The sequence below is a fragment of the Thunnus thynnus genome, chromosome 15 (genome assembly GCF_963924715.1).
Source record: "Thunnus thynnus chromosome 15, fThuThy2.1, whole genome shotgun sequence".
NCBI classification, from domain to species: Eukaryota; Metazoa; Chordata; class Actinopteri; order Scombriformes; family Scombridae; genus Thunnus; species Thunnus thynnus.
The window spans coordinates 1,536,991-1,561,081 of NC_089531.1; the positions used below are offsets into that span (position 1 = coordinate 1,536,991).

The 24,091-nt window shown below is 38.9% G+C and overlaps 3 protein-coding genes across 4 annotated transcripts in view; all 3 read left to right on the forward strand.

Moving 5' to 3' along the window:
* The window catches only part of LOC137198890 (zinc finger protein 665-like), a 52,570-nt gene that overhangs the window by 3,239 nt on the left and 25,240 nt on the right, over positions 1-24,091 (forward strand). The window contains exon 2 of one of the 2 annotated variants that reach the window (XR_010931700.1): positions 596-4,641. The exons of the other annotated variant lie outside the window; for it this stretch is intronic. The gene's annotated coding sequence lies outside the window, so the exon portion shown is untranslated. Of the gene's footprint in view, positions 1-595; positions 4,642-24,091 lie in introns of those variants that run through there. 2 annotated transcript variants of the gene reach the window in all.
* On the forward strand, positions 6,023-14,704 carry LOC137198880 (gastrula zinc finger protein xFG20-1-like). Its single transcript, XM_067612883.1, has 2 exons — positions 6,023-6,511; positions 9,638-14,704. Exons 1-2 carry the CDS (start codon positions 6,319-6,321, stop codon positions 12,511-12,513), a joined length of 3,069 nt encoding a protein of 1,022 aa, XP_067468984.1. The 5' UTR covers positions 6,023-6,318; the 3' UTR covers positions 12,514-14,704.
* LOC137198891 (zinc finger protein 699-like) lies at positions 15,921-22,611 on the forward strand. Its single transcript, XM_067612896.1, has 2 exons — positions 15,921-16,423; positions 18,939-22,611. The coding sequence occupies exons 1-2, from the start codon at positions 16,231-16,233 to the stop codon at positions 21,089-21,091; spliced, it is 2,346 nt and encodes a 781-aa protein (XP_067468997.1). The 5' UTR covers positions 15,921-16,230; the 3' UTR covers positions 21,092-22,611.

The following is a 24,091-nucleotide window of genomic DNA, read 5'->3' on the forward strand; positions in this document are numbered from 1 at the left end:
CTGTGACATCTGCCAGATGGGATGTGACTAAACTCAGTGACTCACAATGATGTTTTTATTTTTGTTCAATTTATGTCATAAAAACTATGCATTATTGTTTGCTGAAAATAGTGTTTTTTCCATATCCTAGAGAGACTGTGTTTACATTTTTTTCAATTAAAAAAATCACCAAAATATGTTATTTGTGAAGGGGTGGCTGAAGTTTTGTTTAGAACTGTATAAAATGTGCTTCCAACTATAAAGTTCTCAATGTAGTGAACATTTTTTAAAGCTTTTGCAGCTTCACTCTGTTCTGCATTGTTTATTTCACTTCCCTCATGTTAGTGAAACAATTCAGGACATAAAACTGGAAACCTACTGACCATTTTGGTTAAAAAAAATTAGTTCCTTTGTAGCTATAGTTTACATTTAGTACCAGAAATGCCATGCATGATGGACAGTAAAATATTCAGGGCTTTGCTGAAAACCTCACCCCTGGCACCAGGAAATGGAAATAGGCCTACATTTAAATAAGACAAGATGTCAAACTTCTGTGAAATCACCTGAATAAATCTCTTTCTGCATTAATGTCTGATTTGTTTCCTGTTTCTTGCAGACATCCAGCAGCTGTCAGAGAGTAAAGAAGAGGTTCCCCCTGAGCAGCAGGAGTGGAGCTCCAGTCTGGACCAGGAGGACCCAGAGCCCCCACACATTAAAGAGGAACAGGAGGAACTCTTGACCAGTCAGGAGGGAGAGCAGCTTCAAGGGCTGATTGGTGTTGATATCCCATCCTCTCCTGTGTCAGTGAAGAGTCCAAGAAAAACTGAGAACAGAGAGGCAGAGCCTATAGCCAGCAGCTCAACTGAGCAGATGGTAACAGAAGCTGATGGAGAGGACTGTGAAGGATCAGAACCAGCCAGGAACTCAGATCCAGGTAGACATTTACAACCAGATTCTCCCGACAAGATTTCAGATCCTTCTGAGACTGATGTTAGTGATGGTGATTTGACAGAGACCAGAGAACCTCAGTCAGATTTAAACTCTCTGAAAAATAAAGAAATCCTTGTTAGTGATATGAAACTTAATACTGGCAACAACTCGTTCATCTGCTCTCAGTGTGGTAAAAAATTTGCGAGCAAAGTAAGTCTACAGAGACACATGGCACTGAGTCATCATACAGGAATGGACCCCTTTAGTTGTGAGTTATGTGATAAAACATTTACACATAAGATATATCTGAAAATCCACATGGGTGTTCACACAGGAGAGAAAAGATACCGTTGCCATATTTGTGAAAAAAGATTCACCTGGCGTATCCAGCTCAGGAGACATAAATGTGTTGATAAATCCTCACAACTGAATGGTGGAGAAACAAAACCAGTGAGGAACTCGGTCCGTATAAGTGAGTTGAGATGTAGAGATGCCAAAAACTCATCTAGTTCATTTTCCTGCTCTAAGTGTAAAGAAAAGTTTAACAACTTTTATTCTCTGGAGAGACACGAGAAAGCTCATTCAGGGAAGAAACCATTTAGTTGCCCATTTTGTGGTAAATCATTTGCACACAGGGCACATCTGACACCTCACGTAGCGATGCACACAGGGGAGAGACCATACAGGTGTGGTTATTGTTACAGAAGCTTCACCTGGCCTTCACAGGTCAAAAAGCACAAATGTGGTCGTGAGAAGTACTATAAGCTTTATCAAAGCCGAATCAAGGAGAAAAGAGCGGCAGCGCTTCAAGGGCTGGAGGAGGCAGATATCACCCAGTTCACAGTCACTCCTGTCCCTGTGAAGAGTGAAGATGATGAAGACAAACCTCAGTCCTCACAGCTTCATCCAAGTCAAACTGAGGAGAACAGAGAGGCAGAGCCTCCAGCCAGCAGCTCAACTGAACAGATGGAAACAGACGCTGATGGAGAGGATTGTGGAGGATCAGAACCAGCCAGGAACTCACATCCAGATAGACTTTTACAACCTGATACTGATGACAGGACTTTACATTTTCCTGAACCTGATCCTGGTCCTGAAGTCAGGGACGATGATTGGAAGGTGACCCGGGAACCTCAGTCAGGTTTACAGAATGATGTCCCTGTAAGCAGTATGAGTCTTACAACCTTAACAAAAAGATTTACTTGTTGTCAGTGTGGTGAAACATTTGACAAAAAGGTTTCACTAGTGAGACACATGAAACATCATGCCAAAAAACAATGTAGCTGCTCACTTTGTGGGAAAGAATTTGTCCACAAGGAAACTCTGGAAGCACATAAGAAATGGCACGAAGGACATACTGACTTTAGTTGCTCACTTTGTGGTAGAAAATTTAAATATTTAGGACAATTGTCGCTGCACTTGAACTCCCATGAAGAGATCAACAGATTCAAATGCAGTATTTGTGACAGAACATTTAATATATTTTATGCATTCAAAAGACATAAATGTAATGGTGAGTCCTCAAAGCTTCACAAACCCGGGACGAGTCAGGAGGGAGAGCAACTTCAAGGGCTGGAGGAGGCTGATACACCCAAGTTCACATTCACTCCTCTTCCTGTGAATAGTGAAGATGATGATGAAGAGAAACATCAGTCCTCACAGTTTCATCAAAGACAATATGAACAGACGAACACAGAAGTTGATGGAGAGGACTGTGGAGGATCAGAACCAGCCAGCAACTCACATCCAGATAGACATTTACCACCAGATACTGATGACAGGGAAGAGAGTAGTCAACAAAAACAACCAAAAAGTCTGAGCCAACACATGATAATACATTCACAGGTACACAGGGAGGCAAAGCAGGAGGACCCAGGTTCCCCACACATTAAAGAGGAACAGGAGGAACTCTGGACCTGTCGGGAGGGAGAGCAGCCTCAAGGACCTCCTCCAGCCAGCAGATTAGCTGAACAGATGAAAACGGAAGCTAATGGACCAGATAGACATTTACAGCCAGTTAGTGATCTTAAGGTTTTAAACGCTTTTCAGTTAAAGACTGTCAATGTTGTCTGCATGGAGATCAGAGCACCTCAGTTAGTTTTCATCTCTCAAAAAAAAAATGTAACCCCTGTAAGTAATGAAGGATATAATATTGATGAGAAACCTTTTAGCTGCCAGAAGTGTGGGAAAGGTTTCTCACGCAATGATGTGCTAAAGAAACACATGAGAACTCACACAGGAGAGAAACCATTTTGTTGCTCGATATGTGGTAAAAGATTTACCCAGAATTCACATGTAAAACAACACATGACAGTCCACAAAGGGGAGACACAATTCAGCTGCGGTGTTTGTAACAAAAGATTCATTTGGAATTTTCAACTCAAGAACCACAAGTGTGTTGGTGAGTCCTCACAGCTTCATCAAAGACAAACTGAGGAGAACAGAGAGGCAGAGCCTACAGTCAGCAGCACAACTGAACAGATAGAAACAAAGGCCAATAGAGAGGAATGTGAAGAACCAGAACCAGCCAGGAACTCAGATTTAAACTCCGAGAAAAATAAAGTCCATGTAAGTGATGAGAGAGCTAAAGGAGAGAAACCATTCAGCTGCTCAATTTGCGGCACGAAATCTGCTTCGAAGAGAGGTATGAAACTGCACATTAAGCGCCACTTCGCAAAGAAAAGATTCAGCTGCAGTTATTGTGACAAAAGATTCTCTTGGTATAGAGAGCTTAAAAGGCACGAGTGTGACAAGCCTCCTGAGCTTGAAATTGAGATCAGCGATGATGAGGAGTAATGGTTGACCAATAGTGGATTTTTAAAGGCAGATATAATAACCATAATTTGAAGCAGCTGACAAAGATGATAAGTGAATAACTGGCCAATATCATGAGAGTTAATTTAGAAGGGAAAAGTCTGGGCAACGACTTAACACAACACATGAAATATCACAGAGCAGATAAACTGTTCAGGTGCACTTAGCGTGATAAAAGGTTTGGCTATAATTCCCATCTCAAGCTGCACATAAAGTGCCATTCTACCATATTTACATCTGTTTTTATTGCTCTCAGATGTAAATATGGGTCAAATTTGACCTGAACAGTATGCAAGGGTTAAACAACTTCCAAAAGAAACAGAAATGTATAAAAAGGACTTCTCACACGTTAACTGAACTAACGAACAAAATCTTGAATATGTATGATGACGCTCATTATGCTTCAGGGACAATATCACTCCACTATTATTCAACATGTGTTGTATAAGATCATAATTGTATCTGACATTTTTGTCTTCACATGAAACTAGTCTTTGACAAGTTATTAACATTTTGTGTGGGTTTATTTAAAATGAGAGAAAATATCAGTTATTATATGTAGAAATGTTTTTGTCTGTGCCAAAATATCTTAAATCACAACTCCTCTCAGTAGTTCAGACATTGATTTTGTGTCTTAGAACAAAGTCTGACTCATCTGTCATCGTTGGTTTCTGTGAAGCTTCAGCAAATAGAAACTTTTCATTCGAACTTCATCAATTGGAGAATTTTTTTTGTTGAAAGCAAAATGATTTTTGAAACTGTAACTTTGGGCTTAAGATTTATTTCTGTTGTTGATAACATGATGTAGAAGATTTTTTTTTTTTGCAAGATAAGCTGAAAGTTTGGTTTCTCGTAAACTTTACAGCAACAGTTGCTGATGTTTTTCCTGTTAAGTTGATTAAAGGCGACTTGATTTCACTTGTTTACCTTGTTTTTCTTTTGCAGTCAGTCAAACAGTGAAGAAAAGCTTCACAAAGCAGTTTACCAACCTTTTTTGGCTTGTGACCCCTTAAAATAAAGCAAAATCTACTGGGGACCCTTGGTCATGTGTTGCATTGTCTGCCAGTTAAGTTACCAATTATTGTCTTGATTCATTGGTTATTTGTTTTGTCCATAAAATCAAATGTCTTCAAATGTCTGGTTTTGTCAGACCAACAGCCCAAAACCCAGGGTGTTGGGTGTTTAATCCTTAATGATGCTTTCAGAGAGCAGAGAGTGTATTGTATGGTAGATAATGCAACATGTGACAGTGGTTCCCAGGTAGACTTTGCTTTATTTTCCAGGGTCACAGGCCAAAAAAGTTTGGAACTACTGATATAAACAGACATATAATATGATTCAACGGAGTCTTGCACAAATTTGCAATAAATTCTATTCAATTCAATTCTATTTATAAAGCACCAAATCATAGCAAACATTATCTTAAGGCACTTTTCACATAGAGCAGGTCAAGAAATATGGGTCAAATTTGACCTGAAAAGTTTGTAAGGGTTAAACAACCTCCAAAAGACAAGGAAATGTATAAAAAGGGTTTCTCACAGCTTACCTGAACTACAGAATAAAATCTTGAATATGTATGATGACGCTCATCATGCTTCAAGGAGAATGAGCAGCAGCACTACATCGCTCCACTATTATTCAGCATGTGTTGTATAAGATCATAATTGTATTTGACATTTTTGTCTTCACATGAAACTAGTCTTTGACAAGTTATTAACATTTTGTGTGGGTTTATCTAAAATGAGAGAAAATATAAGTTATGAATGTAGAAATGTTTTTGAAAGTTTTTCCTGATTGTCTTGAATTTAATTGTTCTTAAACCTTTAAAAACTGTATTATAAGTTCAAATCTCTCAGTGAAAACCACGAGTCTTAAATAAAAACATGTCTTTGCCCAAATATCTTAAATCACATCTCCCTTCTGTAGTTCAGACATTGATTTTGTGTATTAAAACAAAGCCTGACTCATCTGTTGCTTTCTGTGAAGTCTCAGCATACAGAAACGTACAACACTATCAGTAGGAGTTGTTTTTTTTTGATAAAAGTAAAATGTTTCCCAAACTGTAACTTTTGGAACCACAGTCCTGTATGTCCTCACAATCACTTTGAATGTAACAAGTAATTCTATTCTATTTGTATTTTATTTTGTATTTTATTTTGTATTATAGTCTTTACAGTCTTTATACTTTAAATCTCTACGTTTTATTATATTTTAGTCGTATTCTGTGTATATTTATTCAGACTCGTTCAGCTGCTGTAACACCTGAATTTCGAATAAAAATCAAAGTCTTGTTTTAGCTTAAATTAAACCGGAAGTGGTTTCTTCTGGTCATCTCGGACAAAGATGTCGGACAGCCTCAACATCCTTGTGATATGAGTTTATTTTCTTTTCTTTTGTAAAGCGTCTCCTCTGATATCAACATGGAAGAAGCTTCAGAGCTGCTGAATGATTAATAAACCGTCTGAAAGGTGTTTTCCACCTTTATTCATCTCTCGCCAGCTTTCAAAGCCATAGATAGAAGTTAGCTTAGCCTGCTAGCTGTAAACGGACCGGCTCAGGGTTTGATGGAGAAAAAGTTTCTGTCATCGTGTTAAAATGTCTAAAGTCCAAATGCTGAGAGCGTCGGTGACGCAGAGACTAACTGCGGCTGCTGAAGAGATATTTGTGCTGTTTGAAAGATCGATAGCAGAGTACGAGGAGGAACTTTCTCGATCAAAAGAGAAGAACGAGCGACAACGCAAACTACTGGACGCTGTTTTCAACCCTCAACTTCAGCTACACAGAGCAGGTTTGTTCATTTATCATCTATATACATATTTAAATCAGTTTGAGGTCATACTTCAATCAATAAATACAGCAGCAAGAACTACTCAGATCCTTTACTTCAGTAAATGTGCCAATACAGCAATGTAAACATACTCCATTACAAGTAAAAGTCCTGCATGAAAAATCCTACTGCAGTAAAAGTACATAAGTATTATGAGCTTGATGTAGTTAAAGTATTGCAGTAAAAGTACATAAGTATTATGAGCTTGATGTAGTTAAAGTATTGCAGTAAAAGTACATAAGTATTATGAGCTTGATGTAGTTAAAGTATTACAGTAAAAGTACTTAAGTATTATGAGCTTGATGTAAAGTATTACAGTAAAAGTACTTAAGTATTATGAGCTTGATGTAAAGTATTACAGTAAAAGTACATTAGTATTATGAGCTTGATGTAAAGTATTGCAGTAAAAGTACTTAAGTATTATGAGCTTGATGTAAAGTATTGCAGTAAAAGTACATAAGTATTATGAGCTTGATGTAAAGTATTGCAGTAAAAGTACATTAGTATTATCAGCTTGATGTAGTTAAAGTATTGCAGTAAAAGTACATAAGTATTATGAGCTTGATGTAAAGTATTGCAGTAAAAGTACATTAGTATTATGAGCTTGATGTAAAGTATTGCAGTAAAAGTACATTAGTATTATGAGCTTGATGTAAAGTATTGCAGTAAAAGTACATAAGTATTATCAGCTTGATGTAGTTAAAGTATTGCAGTAAAAGTACATATGTATTATGAGCTTGCTGTAAAGTATTGCAGTAAAAGTACATTAGTATTATTATTTATGACCGGAGGCGGTTCTAGGAGTTTTTAACCGGGGTGGCCACAATGTGAAGTTAACATGCAGTCAAGGCGTGCAGAATTTTCTATGTGCATTAATATTCTACTAATAATAAAGTAAAACATAAATTAATAAGCTACATGCATACACAGACCTGTTGATGGTCAGTATCCTATTTTGCACAGTCTTTATAGTCAAGTAGGCTAACATTGATAAAGTCAAATAAATAGGACCTTTTTCTGAGCTCATTTATAAAAGTAAAGGCGATTAAGTAGATTAATGCTATTAGCAAACCACTAAACAAAATGCATCATGCAAACCCTGGGTTCTGTTGTCCTCTAAATTAACTCAAAGTACTAACCTGAACTATATAGTATGCCATACATTATAGCATATACTGATATAATAAGACAATTAGCCTGGATGTTTTTGGGTTAAGAATAAAAAAACAGGTTCTGAAGGTATTTAAGGCTGTTAAGAAGATCTGTAGATCTGGATTAAACAAGTTGCATGTTCATATCACCAGCACCTGTAATAATTATAATCCAGAATTTACAGACTGTGAGAGGAGGAGTGTGGACTTGGGCAACAGACATTACAAGAAATGGGTAGAGCGAGAGAGCGTTTACGGCCCTGGAGATACAAAACAGAAAATACAAAATATGTTATCAGAGCAGCTCTAATCTTTCATGCCTTTAAGGTAGAATTGAACTATTAACGCAGCTTCTAATGGGCCCTCCTACCTGACCTGTGAGCCATGTAAACCATTTGCCTTTGCAGCTCCTCCTGACACCCCAGTGCTCCCACTACAATCCTCCCTCCTTTAAAACAGTTTGCTCCATCTCTTGGTCCAAGAATATGTAGACCTATACAGAACAAACAATATTTACTGAATAAAATATTTTCTATAGAATCATAGCACCTGTAAATTATAAATAACAATACTATTCTTATTTTGTCAGCTGCATCAGGCCCATTCAAACTGGCTCTCACCTTCGTTTATACATTTTCAAATACAAAAAACTATTTATACTACGGCTTGGCTGAATACTTGATGGTTATTATTTACTGAGAGATGTGCATCCATATTGCCCAGTATGCCCAGCTAATCAACCTTTTTAAATTCCATATTTAATCAATAGTCAGTGTCAATCCGCTGCTTTCCATCTGGCAGGATCTTGAAGGATAGTTCTGCTTCATTCTTTCATTGAAGTTGTAAACATTGACACCCGCTTTAGAGGTGGTGAAGTGGGGCCCTTGTGTAATTTGCAAGGCCCTACACAACATGCGTAGTGAACAAATCTCGGTGGAAACAAACATGGTGGCCAAACGTCCCACAGCGTGGTGGAAGCCAATGATGTGGCAGAAATTTTGGCGCGTGTGTTTGTGCAGATTATTAATAGTGAAGCATCAGTGTTAGAGCAGCATGTTACTGTTGTAGCTGCTGGAGGTGGAGCTAGTTTACACTACTTTATATACAGTTAGCTAGTTTAGTCCAGTGGTTCCCAACCTAGGGGTCGGGCCCCTCCAAAGGGTCAGCAGATAAATCTGAGGGGTGGTGAGATGATTAATGGGAGAGGAAAGAAGAAAAACAAAGTTCTGATACACAAATCTGTTTTCAGTTTTTGGACTTTTTCTCTAATCTTTGATTTTTGTTGGAATATTGGATCATTTGAACATTTACCAGATCTTACAAACCCTAACCCTAACGCCCTAACCTTAACCCTTACGCCCTGACGCCCTAACCCTAATGCCCTAACACCCTAACCCAAATTCCGTAAAACACTTACAGTGAGGAACTTTTGCCCATGGTCTTAAATGAAAACAACATTCAAGATGTCCAATGTTTGAATAAAATCTTAAAATATATAAAATATTCAATGCTCAATTGTTAAATTAAATTGCAGTTTGAGGCCTGATACCTTCCTCTTTTAAACATGGTAGTGAATGAAACAACAGCCTGTGTCCACATCATCACAACTTGATAACTTACAAATATGAACACACGTCTTGTCCTGCAGCTTGTTGAACGAGCCACCAAACAAACATTCAGCAGGGAAAAGTGCACCGCTAACATCAGTTAGCAGCTAGGTAGCTAATTAGCTGCTCAGCTGCATCACATTAAACAGCAGTAAACATACCTGCAGATGTCACTGCGGACCCGTTAGATGCTGATCCTGATCCTGGTCCTGATCAGTCTATAATCGTACTGAAAACAGGCCTACAAAACAGTCAAACTACTGTAAACTAACCTGAATAAACCTCTGTGTATCTGCATTTATGTTTGATTTGTTTCCTGTTTCCTGCAGACATCCAGCAGCTGTTGAAGAGTAAAGAAGAGGTTCCCCCTGAGCAGCAGGAGTGGAGCTCCAGTCTGCACCAGGAGGACCCAGAGCCCCCGCACATTAAAGAGGAACAAGAGGAACTCTGGAGCAGTCAGGAAGGAGAGCAGCTCCAGGGGCTGGAGGAGGCTGATATCACCAAGTTCACATTCACTTCTGTTCCTGTTAAGAGTGAAGATGATGAAAAGAAACTTCAGTTCTTACAGCTTCATCAAAGACAAACTGAGGAGAATAGAGAGGCAGCACTTGAAGAGCTGGAGGAGGTTGATATCACGAAGTTCACAGTCATTCCTGCTCCTGTGAAGAGTGAAGAAGATGAAGAGAAACCTCTCTTACAGCTTCATCAAAGACAAACTGAGGATAACAGAGAGGCAGAACCTACAGCCAGCATCTCAATTGAACAGATGGAAACAGAAACTGATGGAGAAGACTGTGGAGGATCAGAACCAGTCATGAACTTACATCCAGGTGGACATTTACAACCTGATACTGATGACAAGACTTTAGACTCTCCTGAGACTGATGTCAGTGATGACTGGACAGAGACCAGAGAACCTCAGTCAGATTTAAACTCTCTGAAAAATAAAGAAATCCTTGTTAGTGATATGAAATTTAATACTGGCAACAACTCGTTCATCTGCTCTCAGTGTGGTAAAAAATTTGCCAGTGAAGAAAGTCTGCAGAGACACATGACATTGAGTCATCATACAGGAATGAACGCCTTTAGTTGCGAGTTATGTAATAAAACATTTACACATAAGATATATCTGACAATCCACATGGGTGTTCACACAGGAGAGAAACGATTCAGTTGCCGTATTTGTGAAAAAAGATTCACCTGGCGTACAGAGCTCAGGAGACACAAGTGTGTTGGTAAATCCTCACAACTGAATGGTGGAGGAAAAAAACCAGTGAGGAACTCGGTCCGTGTAAGAGAGTTGAGATGTAGAGATGCCAAAAACTCCTTTAGTTCATTTTCCTGCTCTAAGTGTAAAAACAATTTTGACAACTTTCATTCTCTGGAGAGACATCTGAGAACTCATAAAAAGGAGAAACCATTTAGTTGCCCATTTTGTGGTAAATTGTTTGCACACAGGGCACATCTGACACCACACATAGCGATGCACACAGGGGAGAGACCATACAGTTGTCGTCTTTGTTACAAAAGGTTCACCTGGCCTTCACAGGTCAAAAACCACAAATGTGTTCGTCAGAAGCACACACAGCTTCATCAAAGACAAAGTGAACAGATGGAAACAGAGGCTGATGGAGAGGATTGTGGAAGATCAGAACCAGCCAGGAACTCACATCCAGATACACATTTACAATGTGATACCGATGAGAAGACTTCAGTTTTTCCTGAACCTGATCCTGGTCCTGAAGTCAGGGAGGATGACTGGAAGGTGACCCGGGAACCTCAGTCAGGTTTACAGAATGATGTCCCTGTAAGCAGTATGAGTCTTACATCCTCAACAAAAAGATTTACTTGTTGTCAGTGTGGTGAAACGTTTCTTAAAAAAAATTTACTGGTGAGACACATGAAACATCATACAAAGAAACAATTTAGCTGCTCACTTTGTGGGAAAGAATTTGTCTGCAAGGAAACTCTGAAGGCACATAAGAAATGGCACGAAGGACAGACCGAATTTAGTTTCTCATTTTGTGGTAAAATATTTACACATGTAAGACAATTGTTGCTGCACTCAAACTCCCACAAAGAGATCAACAGATTCAAATGCAGTGTTTGTGACGAGACATTTTATTCATTTTCTGCGATCAAAAGACATAAATGTAATGGTGAGTCCTCAAAGCTTCACAAACCTGGGACCAGTCAGGAGGGAGAGCAACTTCAAGGGCTGGAGGAGGCCGATACACCCAAGTTCACATTCACTCCTCTTCCTGTGAAGAGTGAAGATGATGAAGAGAAACCTCAGTCCTCACAGTTTCATCAAAGACAAACTGAACAGATGGAAACAGAAGTTGATGGAGAAGACTGTGGAGGACCAGTATCTGATCCAGATAGACATTTACAACCAGATACTGATGATAAGACTCGTGAATTTGGAAGGAGTGGTGATGACAGAGAATCTCAGTCAGATTTAAACTGTCAGAAAAGTAATAGAGTCCCTGTAAGTGATAGGAGAGCTCACAAAGGAGAGAAACAATTCAGTTGCTCGATTTGTGGCGCAAAATCGGCATCGAAGAGCGGTCTGAAGCAACACATGATATGCCATTTCAGAAAGAAGTCGTTCAGCTGCAGTAATTGTGACAAAAGATTCTCTTGTTATAGTGAGCTCAAAAGACATAAGTGTGACAAGCATCCTGAGCTTGAAGTTGAAATCAACAATGATGAGGTGCCCAAGAAACCAGTGAAAGATAAGAAACCATTCAGCTGCCCCGAGTGTGGCAGAAGATTTGCTTCACGGGCAGCGCAGGATAATCACATGAGAATTCATTTAGAAGGGAAAAAGTACAGCTGCCAGGTCTGCAATGCCATTTTTTGTCAGGGCAATGACTTAGCACGACACATGAAATCTCACAGAGCAGATAAACCATTCAGGTGCACTCAGTGCGACAAAAGCTTCGGCTACGATTCCAGTCTAAGGCTCCACATGAAGTGCCATTCTACAGAGAGACTCAGTGATTGCCCTATGTGCACCAGAAAATTCAAGAGCAATAAGGATGTGCTAAATCACTTGAAGGTTCATGCAGGAAACCAAAAACCTTTCATCTGTCCTTTCTGTAAAACAGTTTACTTAAATAAAAAGAGCTGGATTAAGCACATGAAAACCTACGTTGGACAGAAATCAGCTGATCAGTTTTTGGCAAAAGAATCAAAATGAGTAGAAAACATCAGGGCCACTTTTAACCCTTACATACTGTTCATATTCTGACTCAAAATTAATCTCTATACCAAACCTCTGAACCACAAATCTGTGTTTCATTCATAAATGCTTCATCAGTCATTAATAAATAGGTGTTTAATCTTAACGCTGTTTATTTCAGCTTCTCAAATGTGATGGTTTATTTCTTTTCTTTATGGAACGTAATGATGAACTGAATATCTTTTGGGTTTTGGATTGTTAGTCAAAACTAGACATGTGAAGATGTAACCTTGGACTGTGGAAACTGTCTGACTAACAGTCCAAAACCCAAAGATATTCAGTTATCAAAGTAGTTGCTGATGAATGTTCTGTTGATTGATTAATTGATGAGTGGATTAACCTTGCAGCTCTAGAAAGAGGACAGCAATATACATCCATCAGTAATCTCGCATCCATCTTGTCCTATCATCTTGCAACCCCTTTCATTAATCCAGTGACCACTTTTGTGGTTCCTGACCCCCAAGTTGGGAACCATTGGTCTAAAAAAATGTGTGACAGCTGCACAAAAATAATAAAATCTGGAATATTATTTTCATTTTTGTTTAATCCAGGTCACTTTTGGGAAAACTCAGGCTAAAGTAAAGGGCATTTTTACTGCTCTCGAATGTAAATATGGGTCAAATTTGACTTGAACAGTTTGTAAGGGTTAAACAACCTCCAAAAGAAGAAGAAGAAATGTATAAAAAGGGTTTCTCACAGCTTAGCTGAACTACAGAACAAAGTCTTGAATATGTATGATGACACTCATTTACGCTTCAGGGAGAATGAGCAGCAGCGCTACATCGCTCCACTATTATGTGTTGTATAAGATCATAATTGTATCTTCACATGAAACTAGTCTTTGACAATCTAATGTTTTGTGTAGGTTTTATTTAAGTAGTTTAAAAGGAGAGAAAATATCAGTTAATGTATTTAGGAACACTTTCTGATTGTGTCTTTTTTTTGTTGTTGTTAAAACTTTAAAAATGATATAAGTTCAAATCTTTCTGGCTGTGTTCACACCTGCCGTTAACATGCTGCTCTAAGTACGTCAGATCACACCTGGCATTAGAATGCATCTGGAATGATGACCACTTGTGATTGGATCTCATTTCCCCAATGCGGCAAACTTGGGAGATACTCAGCTGCCAGACATTTCTCTGTTAGGAGCAGCTTAAAGGTCAGTCCACCTTAAGTGAGCCTGGTCAGGTTAGGCTAACCCATTGTCGCTAACTATGGGGCTAACACCCTTCACTTTAATCAGCAGGTGGCAAGCAGGTCACGGGAACTTGGCTTGGGTTGTAGCATTTATTCACTGACAAATAGCTCCACATACACCGCACTGCTTCGTTCACAGCTGCTTAATTCATACTCTTTGCTCCGGTCACCAGCCTCCTTATTGTTTCACACTTACGCAGAGCCCTTCTAGCTGGCCCTTCAATGTGGTCCAGGAAATATTCGGTACACACTGCTAAAGAATGTGGTCTGAGCGATGCGTCTTGGGTGCATTCACACCTGTACTTAGAGCAGTCCACTTGTGATTGGTCACCCAAGACGCAAGTTAATGAAAGGTGTGAACAGGGCCTCAGTGAAAACCATGTGTCCTAATTTAAAACATGTCTGTGCCCAAATATCTTAAATCACAACTCCCCTGAGTAGTTCAGACATTGATTTTGTGTATTAAAGCAAATTCTAGCTCATCTGTCATCATTGCTTTCTGTGTCTATATTTATTTAGGGGAAGTTTCACTGAGAACAATGCTCTCTTTCTCAGGAAAGCCCTGATCACATTGACACAGTTGCACATTCTTACCTGGAAGCTGCCCAGTACAACCACAGTCTGATCCACTGGAGCAGATGGGGTTAAGGGCCTTGCTCAAGGGCCCCTCAGTGGTGGTAATGCGAGAGAGGGGCATGCACTGCTTCTTCACTTTTCACCACCCAGATTTACCCTGCTGGTCCGGTGGATTGAACCAGTGACCCTCCAGTCACAAGCTTGCTTCTCTAACCTGTAGGCCACTACCTCCCTCCTTCTAATTCTAACTCAGTTGGAGATTTTTTTTTGTTAAAAGCAAAATGTTTTTCACACTGTAACTAACTAACACACAGATAACCTGTGTGGTTGGTTTCTCCTGTAAACTTTACGGCTGATTAAAGACGATTTGATTTCACTTGTTTACCTTGTTTTGCTTTTGCAGTCAGTTGAACAGTGAAGAAAAGCTTCATAAGGCAGTTAGAGCCAATCAAATCACTCATTCATCTAAACAGACATCACAATCGTGCACAAAATGTCTAATCAATAAATGACGACATAGAAATATCTAATCAAATACTAAGGTTGGGATCACAAGTTTACAAGAAGTTTATAGATTTTTGTATCCAGCGCTGATGCCACTGAAGATGTGCAGACATCTGCTCTGACTTATTCTACAGTATTTATTTCTTACATCAGAAATGTGACATCAAGTCCTTTTTCGTGGCTGAGCGGGGACATTTCATTGAACAGAAATGTAATGTGGCGTACCTTTATTAATAAATACAGAGAGCGATGCTACAGGTCGTTAAGCAACATCACCGCGATCAGTATTCACCTGCTTTTAGTGCATTCCCAACAGACATTAACACCTGGTTGTGTGTGTTTAAGCGATTGACATCTGGTCACATGGCCATACCTGAAATGTTATCCACAACAGTGCTTACCAACCTTTTTGGCCTGTGACCCCTTAAAATAAAGCAAAGATTACCTGGGATCCCTTGTCACATGTTGCATTGTCTGCCAGTTATCGTTCTGTCCATAAAATGTTAGAAAAATGAGAAAATAGGCCTATATGTTAAAGTTCCTCATAGTCCAAGCTTACATCTTCAAATGTCTGTTTTTGTCAGACCAACAGTCCCAAATATATTCAGTTTATCATCATGTTCGACAAAGAAAGTAACAAATCATCACATCTGAGAAGCTGAAACCTTATTATTTTTTCATTTTTGCTTAAGTAGTGAGTACAATGATAATTCAATTATCAAAATAGTTGCTGATTAATATTCTGTCCGTTGACTAATTAATTCATCGACTAACCTTGCAACTTTAGAGAGAGGACTTATTTTGTTTTATTTTAAGAACTTTTAGAGGCTTGAGGAGGAACAATACAGAAATCCACGAGAAATAAAGCAAAAGTTAGAAAAAAGTTTGATTGATTCTGTTTTATTTAGTTTGTATTATAGTCTTTATTTTTACTCTACATTTTATTATATTTTAATCGTATTCTATTATATTTAGTCAGAATCGTTAAGGCTGAATTTCTAAAGAAAATTTGAAATTTATCGTAAATTGCACCGGAAGTGTTTTTCTTTAGTAGGGGACCTGAATGCACCTTTACTCTGGTTGCCACCCGCCATTAAACGGGAAGAAGAAGAAGAAGAAAGAGACGGGGGTTCTCTTCTGGTCGTCTCGGACAACGATAGCAGACAGCTTCAACGTCCTTGTTGCATGAGGTTCTCTTGTAAAGCGTCTCCTCTGATATTAACATGAAAGAAGCTTCAGAGCCGCTGAATGTTTAATGAACTGTCTGAAAGGTGTTTTTCATCTTTCCTCATCTCTCGCCAGCTTTCAAAGCCATAGATAGAAGTTAGCTTAGCCTGCTAGCAGTAAACGGACCGGCTCAGAGTTTGATGGAGAAAAAGTTTCTGTCATCGTGTTAAAATGTCTAAAGTCCAAATGCTGAGAGCGTCGGTGACGCAGAGACTAACTGCGGCTGCTGAAGAGATATTTGTGATGTTTGAAAGATCGATAGCAGAGTACGAGGAGGAACTTTCTCGATCCAAAGAGGAGAACGAGCGACAACGCAAACTACTGGACGCTGTTTTCAACCCTCAACTTCAGCTACACAGAGCAGGTTTGTTCACCTAGCGGAGCGAAGGCCCTATTGTATTTCGTGTGTTTGTTTGTTTGTTTCTTTCTTTCTTTCTGTCTTTGTTTATTTCTTTCTTTGTTATTAGGGCCCGAGCCCAAAGGGCGAAGGCCCTATTGTTTTTCGTGTGTTTGTTTCTTTCTTATTATTCTCTCTTAATTGTTACGCCACTTCAACCCTAAATTTGACCCCCTAAACATGCTCAAAAACTCACCAAATATGGCACGCACATCATGTCTGGTGAAAAATTTGATACATATCGCACCTTACAATGGAAACCAATGGGGAGGCATGGACTTAATGCCAAACTTTGGTGTCTGACGTCTAATCTATAAGTCAGACCACTTTCAAACCTGTATCAGTGGATTCGCCACAAAAAATCCTACTATAATGTGATTTTTGATGTGAGATTTGACCAAAGTCAGGGGATTTATGAAGGTATTTCCACTAGAAGAGTTCTCTGAAATCCTTCTCTCCAGCTGAGAGGGAGAGGGAGGGAAGTGGGGGGGTGTGGGGGTTAAATGCAGCTCATTTTTGAAGGATACAGCAGAAAGGACTATATACATACAGTACAGTATATATAAACTTTGTATGGAGTTTGGTGTTATTATCATTTATTTTACAATAATTGAGTTTTATATGTGTAATTCAGTAGTGGGGATGACCTATTAGAGGAAGGGGAAAAAATTGAGTGAGGGTGACAGTTAAATGATAAAGTGCTGCAGAAAAATAAAATCAAAACTAAAATTTGTAGCTCTGTACTGCAGTTTTTCCTTTATTAGGGCCCGAGCACCTAGCAGCTCGCTCACACTCTCCATTTAAATATATGAGTATTTTTCTGTGTCCAGCTGCAGTTACTTATTGTCTCTACACACCTGACAGTACACATGTCAATCAAACTTTGACCAGGTCATGTGGGTTAAAAGTCTTTACTTTTCTAAAAATAGACTTGATGAAAATTAGGAAATTAATTTGTTTTACACTCAACTCATCAAAAGTTTTCAAATTATTAATTGAAATTAAAGTGAATGGGCCCAAAACCTGCATCATTTTGATGACACAGGTGTGAGCAAGACAGACATGTCTCACCCTGCAGGAAATTGTCATCCTCACACTGTTGAGTTTTGATGTTTTGCCATGACAGAGGAAGTTGCTATAACTTTATTGTACATGCTCCAGTCTGCACCAAACTTAACATATTTGTAAAGTCAGACCTGTCAGCCCAGGTCTGGAGACATCTACATGCCCGTGACAGAAGCCCTTGGACTTCACCGCGCCCTGACGGGCGCAAGGGTGCGAAGGCCCGTTCAACGCTGCTTGCAGCTTTAATTTCCTTTGCAGCTGTAATTTGGATTTAGTACCAGAAATGCCACACATGGTGGACAGTAAAATATTCAGGGATTTGCTGAAAAGCTCAGCCCTGGCACCGCCTATGGTGTGAGGCCACATCTGAGTCTCCAGCTGGATAAAACTGAGCATCCAGGAGAGTAAACTGTGTATGTGTCCAAATCAGTCTATAATCTTACTGAAAACAGTTGTACATTTAAATAAGACAAGACGGTCAAACTACTGTAAATTCACCTGAATAAACATCTTTGTGTTTCTGCATTGAAGGTAGAAAGAGTGAGAAATATGGCAGAATCCAGAGTGATGCATCAGCTGTAGAGTCACTTCTGTTCCTCTCGCTCTTCATCACAAGCGGGGAAAAAAATAATTGTCTCATGTAAGCACAACAGTCCTTCCACACTCTCCGCCTCTCTGCGGCGTCTCACTTCCACTCGACCTGCGTTCAGTGTCTCTGTCCGCAGAAGCAGCGGTCTGTGATCCTGCAGATCCTGGAGACTGACAGCAGACATTTACTGAACCAAAATAGTTTGCATGTGGGCTCCATGGGAAGAAACCCACATTGTTTGTATTCATTGATTCACTGGTACGGTTAATAAGTTGAAAACGCACATACAGTGGGATATTTGTGTGATCTAAACAGCTGCCTGCTCATTACGCTTCACTAAACGTGACAGAAACAGACTCAGAGTGTAAAAAAAAAAATGCAGGGGTCTCAATGAGACTGTCTGGGGTTCAGTGTGGATTGATACATTTAATAAAATGGAAGCATATCTGTTACATGACAAAACACTTTCTATGTGTTTCTATCCCCAACCATTCAAGGGCTGCTGGAGATAAGAGACTGTCACATCCTTACACAGACATTTACACAGCTATTGTGTGTAGCCTTGTTATATTTATCCTGTATTATTTTGTACCCTATGTACTGTGCTTATTCTGTATTATTATATTTTTTGACTCGTATTGTCTTGCAACATACTGTAGATGAAAACTAGCTAAAAGCTAACTCTGGTATAGTACATCAAATGACAACATCTATGTTTAAAACTGTACATGGTCCCTTTCAAATAAAATAAAGGAAATAAATATTTTATTGGATAAGAATTGCTGACTTGACCTTTTTAACATCTCATTGGTTTCCTGTTTTCTGCAGATGTCCAGCAGCTGTTGGAGAGTAAAGAAGAGGTTCCCCCTGAGCAGCAGGGGAGGAGTTCCAGTCTGGACCAGGAGGACCCAGAGCCCCCACACATTAAAGAGGAACAAGAGGAACTCTGGACCAATCAGGAGGGAGAGCAGCCTCAAGGGCTGGTTGGTGTCGATATCCCATCCTCTCCTGTGTCAATGAAGAGTCTAAAACAAACTGAGTGGAACAGAGAAGCAGAGCCTGTAGCCAGCAGCTCAACTGAACAGATGGAAACAGAAGCTGAAGGAGAAGAGGACTGTGGAGGACCAGAACCAGCCAGGAACTCACATCTTTATAGACATTTACAACCAGATACTGATGACAAGATTTTAAACTCTTCTGAGACCGACGTTAGTGATGGTGAATGGACGGAAACCAGAGAACCTCAGATCTGGTCAGATTTAAACTCTCTGAAAAATAAAGAAATCTTTCTTAATGATATGAAATTTAATACTGGCAACAACTCGTTCATCTGCTCTCAGTGTGATAAAAAATTTGACAGCGACGAAAGTCTGCAGAGACACGTGACATTGAGTCAACATACAGGAATGACCTCCTTTAGTTGCCCGTTATGTAATGAAACATTTACACATAAGATATATCTGACAATCCACATGGGCGATCACGCAGAGGAGAAACAATTCAGTTGCCATATTTGTGAAAAAAGATTCACCTGGCGTATCCAGCTCAGGAGACATAAATGTGTTGATAAATCCTCACAACTGAATGGTGGAGAAACAAAACCAGTGAGGAACTCTGTCCGTATAAGTGAGTTGAGATGTGGAGATGGCCAAAACTTATTTAGTTCATTTTCCTGCCCTGAGTGTAAAAAAAATTTTGCCACTTTTCATGCTCTGAAGAGACATGAGAGAGCTCATTCAGAGAAGAAATTAAGTTGCCCATTTTGTGATAAAGCAATTTTCTGCAGGTCACATCTGATACCACACATAGCGATGCACACAGGGGAGAGACCATACAGTTGTCGTTATTGTTACAGAAGCTTCACCTGGCCTTATCAGGTTAAAAACCACAAATGTAGTCGTGATAAGTACTATAAGCTTTATAAAAGCCGAATCAAGGAGAAAAGAGCGGCAGCGCTTCAAGGGCTGGAGGAGGCTGATATCACCCAGTTCACAGTCACTCCTGTCCTTGTGAAGAGTGAAGAAGATGAAGAGAAACCTCAGTCCTCACAGCTTCATCCAAGTCCTCCAGCCAGCAGCTCAGCTGAGCAGATGGAAACAGAAGCTGATGAAGAGGACTGTGGAGGATTAGAACCAGATCCATATAGACATTTACAACCAGATACTGCTGATAAGACTCCTGAATATGGAAGGAATGGTGATGACGGGATGAAGAACAAAGAACCTCAGTCAGATTTAAACTGTCTGAAAAGTAAGAGGGTCCCTGTAAGTGATAGGAGAGATTATAGTTATAAAAGAGAGAAACTATACGGTTGCTCAGTTTGTGGTAAAAAATCTGCATCAGAGAATGGTCTGAAACAACACATGAAACGCCACTTCATGAAGGAAATCAGCTGCAGCGACTGTGGCGACATATTCTCTTCTTACAGTGAGCTCAAAAGGCATAAGTATGACAAGCATCCTGAACTGGAAGTTGAAATCAGTGATGATGAGGTGCCCGAGGAACCAGTGAAAGATAAGAGACCATTCAGCTGCCCCGAGTGTGGCAGAAGATTTGTTACACAGGCAGCAGTGGAGATGCACATGAGAACTTATTTAGAAGGGAAAAAGTACAGATGCCAGTTCTGCGGTGCTGCTTTTTGTCACGACGTTGACTTAAGGCAACACAGTCAATATCACAGAGCAGATAAACCGTTCAGGTGCACTCAGTGTGACAAAAGGTTTGCCTATCGTGCACGTCTCAGTTACCACATGAGGAGCCACTCTACAGAGAGACTCAGTGATTGCCCTATGTGCACCAGAAAGTTCAAGAGCAATAAGGATGTGCTAGTTCACTTGAGGACTCATGCAGGAAACCACAGACCTTTCATCTGTCCTTTCTGTAGAGCAGTTTACTTTAACAAAGGAAAGTGGATTCAGCACATGAAAACGTACGTCGGGCGGAAACCAGCTGATCAGTTTCTGCCGAAAGAATCAGAATGAGTGGAAAACATCAGGGCCACTTTTAAACCCTTACATACTGTTCATATTCTGACTCTTTACCTTATCTCCTCATAATTAGTCTCCATACCAAACTTCTGAAACACAACCCATGTTTATTCATAAATGGGTGTGTAATGAAGCTTTCAGAGAGCAGAGTGTATTCTTCAGGTTTTTACACTCTTTGTTACACTCCTCAAATGTGATGAGTTATTGCTTATCTTTGTTGAATATGATGATAAATTGAATATCTTTGGGTTTCGGACTATTAGACAAAACCAAACATTTGAAGATGTAACCTTGGGCTACATCTTTAACGAATACTTTTCGTTATTTTTCTGTCATTTTATGGACAAAATGATTAGCTGAAGTATCAAGACGATAGCCGGTAACTTAACTGGCAGACAATGCAACATATGACGAGGGGTCCCTGGTAGACTTTGCCTTATTTTAAGTTCCCCAGAGTCCAAGGTTACATCTTCAAATGACTAGATTTGTCTAACAGTCCAAAACCAAATGATGTTCAGTTCATCATGTTTGACAAACAAGGTGATTAATTTTTTCATTTTTCCTTAAAAAGTGAGTAAAACAATCTTTAAATTATCAAAATAGTCGCCAATTAATCTTCTGTCAATCACCTAATCAATTAATCAACTAACTGTGCAGCTCTAGAAAGAGGACTCATTTTGTTTTATTGGAATAATTATCTATCCAATTATATTGAGACCCTTTTCATTAATCCAGCGACCACCAACCAAAGTTGGGAACCACTGGTCTAAAAAAATGTATGACAGCTGCGCACAAATAATAAAAGTTGAAATATTATTTCCATTTTTGTTAAATCCAGGTCACTTTTGGGAAAACTCAACACTTACTAAAGTAAAGGGAGTTTTTACTGCTATCAAATGTAAATATGGGTCACATTTGACCTGAACAGTATGTAAGGGTTAAATAACCTCCAAAGAAGAAAAAATATATAAAAAGGGTTTTTCATAGCTTTCCTGAACTAAAGAACATGAAGAACTAAAGAATATGCATGATGACGCTCATTACGCTTTTAGGAGAACGAGCAGCGGCACTACATCACTCCACTATTATTCAGCATGTGTTGTATCTGACATTTTTGTCTTCATATGAAACTAGTCTCTGACAAGTTATTAACAGTTTCTGTCAGTTGTCAGTCAGTATATGTAGAAATGTTTTTGGAAGTTTTTCTTGATTGTCTTGTTAAAACTTTAAAAACTGTATTATAAGTTCAAATCTCTCAGTGAGAACCAAAGGTCTTAATGTAAAACATGTCTATGTCCAAATATCTTAAATCACAACTCCTCTGAGTAGTTCAGACATTGATTTTGTGTGACTCATCTGTTATTGTTGCTTTCTGTGAATGAAATTTTATTTCTGTTAACACGATGTAGTAGATTTTTGTTTTTTTGCAAGATAAGCTGAAAGTTTGGTTTCTTGTAAACTTTACAGCAATAGTTGATTCTTTTCTTAAGTTGATTAAAGACGACTTGATTTCACTTGTTTACCTTATTTTTCTTTTGCAGTCAGTTAAACAGTGAAGAAAAGCTTCATAAGGCAGTTTGATCCAATCAAATCACTTTCCTGTCAGTTCACTTCCCACCATGAGGCTCATTTAATATTCATATAAAACAGTGGTTGGGACCCCCACAAGGGGTTGCGAGATGATAAGACAGGATAAGATACCAAAAAAAAAAAAACATTAGACACAAAGTTCACAAAGTTTTAAATGGAGCTTTCTTCTAATTTTTGCTTTATTTCTTGTGGTGTTACTGTATTTTAACTCCTCAAGTCTGTAAAAGTTATTCAAATAAAATCCTCTTTCCAGAGCTGCAAGGTTAGTTGATTCATTGATTAGTCGATTGAGGGAAGATTAATCAGTAACTATTTTGATAATCAAAAAATTGTTTTACTCACTTTTTAAGCAAAAATGAAGGAATAAGCTGGTCAGATTGTGGAACATGATGATAAACTGAATATCTTCGGGTGAGAGAGAGAGACAGAGAAGCATAATAACAACAATAATAACAATGATAATCAACCTAAACAATATTTTACTAAAAGATTTTCACCTTATATTTCATCTCCACCTCATCACATCACCCTGACATTACTTTAGAGAAACATGTGCACTGATCTCAGCTGAAGTGTTCACATTCTCACCGCACACTCTGCTTTTATAAACACATGGAAATGAATGGAAATCTGATCACGTTTTACGTCACATGAAGGGTTCACAAACTTTCAAGCAGCACTGTACACACACACACATACATACAGTACTGTGCAAAAGTTTTAGGCACTAAAAGTAAAGTGAGGATGCTTTCAAAGATAATGCCATGAATAGTTTTTATTTATCAATTAACTTCATACAAAGTGCAGTAAACAGAAGAAACCTAAATGAAATCATTATTTGTCGTGAGCAGCTTTGTCTTTTAAACAGCAGCAGTTCTCCACAGTGTTTCAGGAACTCGGCAGGTCGGTTGTTCCTGCATCTTGGAGAAGTTGCCACAGTTCTTCTTCTGTCTCTTCATATAATCCCAGACTGACTCCATGATGTTGAGATCAGGGTTCTGTGGGGGCCAAACCATCTGTTGCAGGACTCTTGTTGATGAAGATAGTTCTTTATGACTCTGGCTGTATGTTTGGGCTTGTTGTGATGTTGCAGAATGAATTAGGGACCAATCAGACGCCTCCCTGATGGTGTTGCATAAAGGATAAAGATCTAAACATCTAATGCCTGTGTTCTGTATATGTATGTGTGTGTATATATATATATATATATATACATACAATATTATAGGAATTATATTCCATCAGTGTAACAGTGTGACAACTGTGAAATAGTTTTTGTAAATATTTATGTGTGAGTACAAACTTACTCATACAATATTTTACTAATATTTTATATCCAATACTTTTCCTTGTGTGTTTATGTCCTTTGATAACATCCTTTTAAAAACAGTAAAATGCACCTTC

What these genes read in the sequence shown, in the direction of transcription:
- LOC137198880 (XM_067612883.1), top strand. Translation starts at nt 6,319, where the DNA reads ATGTCTAAAGTCCAAATGCTGAGAGCGTCGGTGACGCAGAGACTAACT. An exon ending in ACTTCAGCTACACAGAGCAG is followed by an intron (nt 6,512 to 9,637) that starts GTTTGTTCATTT and finishes TGTTTCCTGCAG; the next exon opens with ACATCCAGCAGCTGTTGAAG.
- LOC137198891 (XM_067612896.1), top strand. Translation starts at nt 16,231, where the DNA reads ATGTCTAAAGTCCAAATGCTGAGAGCGTCGGTGACGCAGAGACTAACT. An exon ending in ACTTCAGCTACACAGAGCAG is followed by an intron (nt 16,424 to 18,938) that starts GTTTGTTCACCT and finishes TGTTTTCTGCAG; the next exon opens with ATGTCCAGCAGCTGTTGGAG.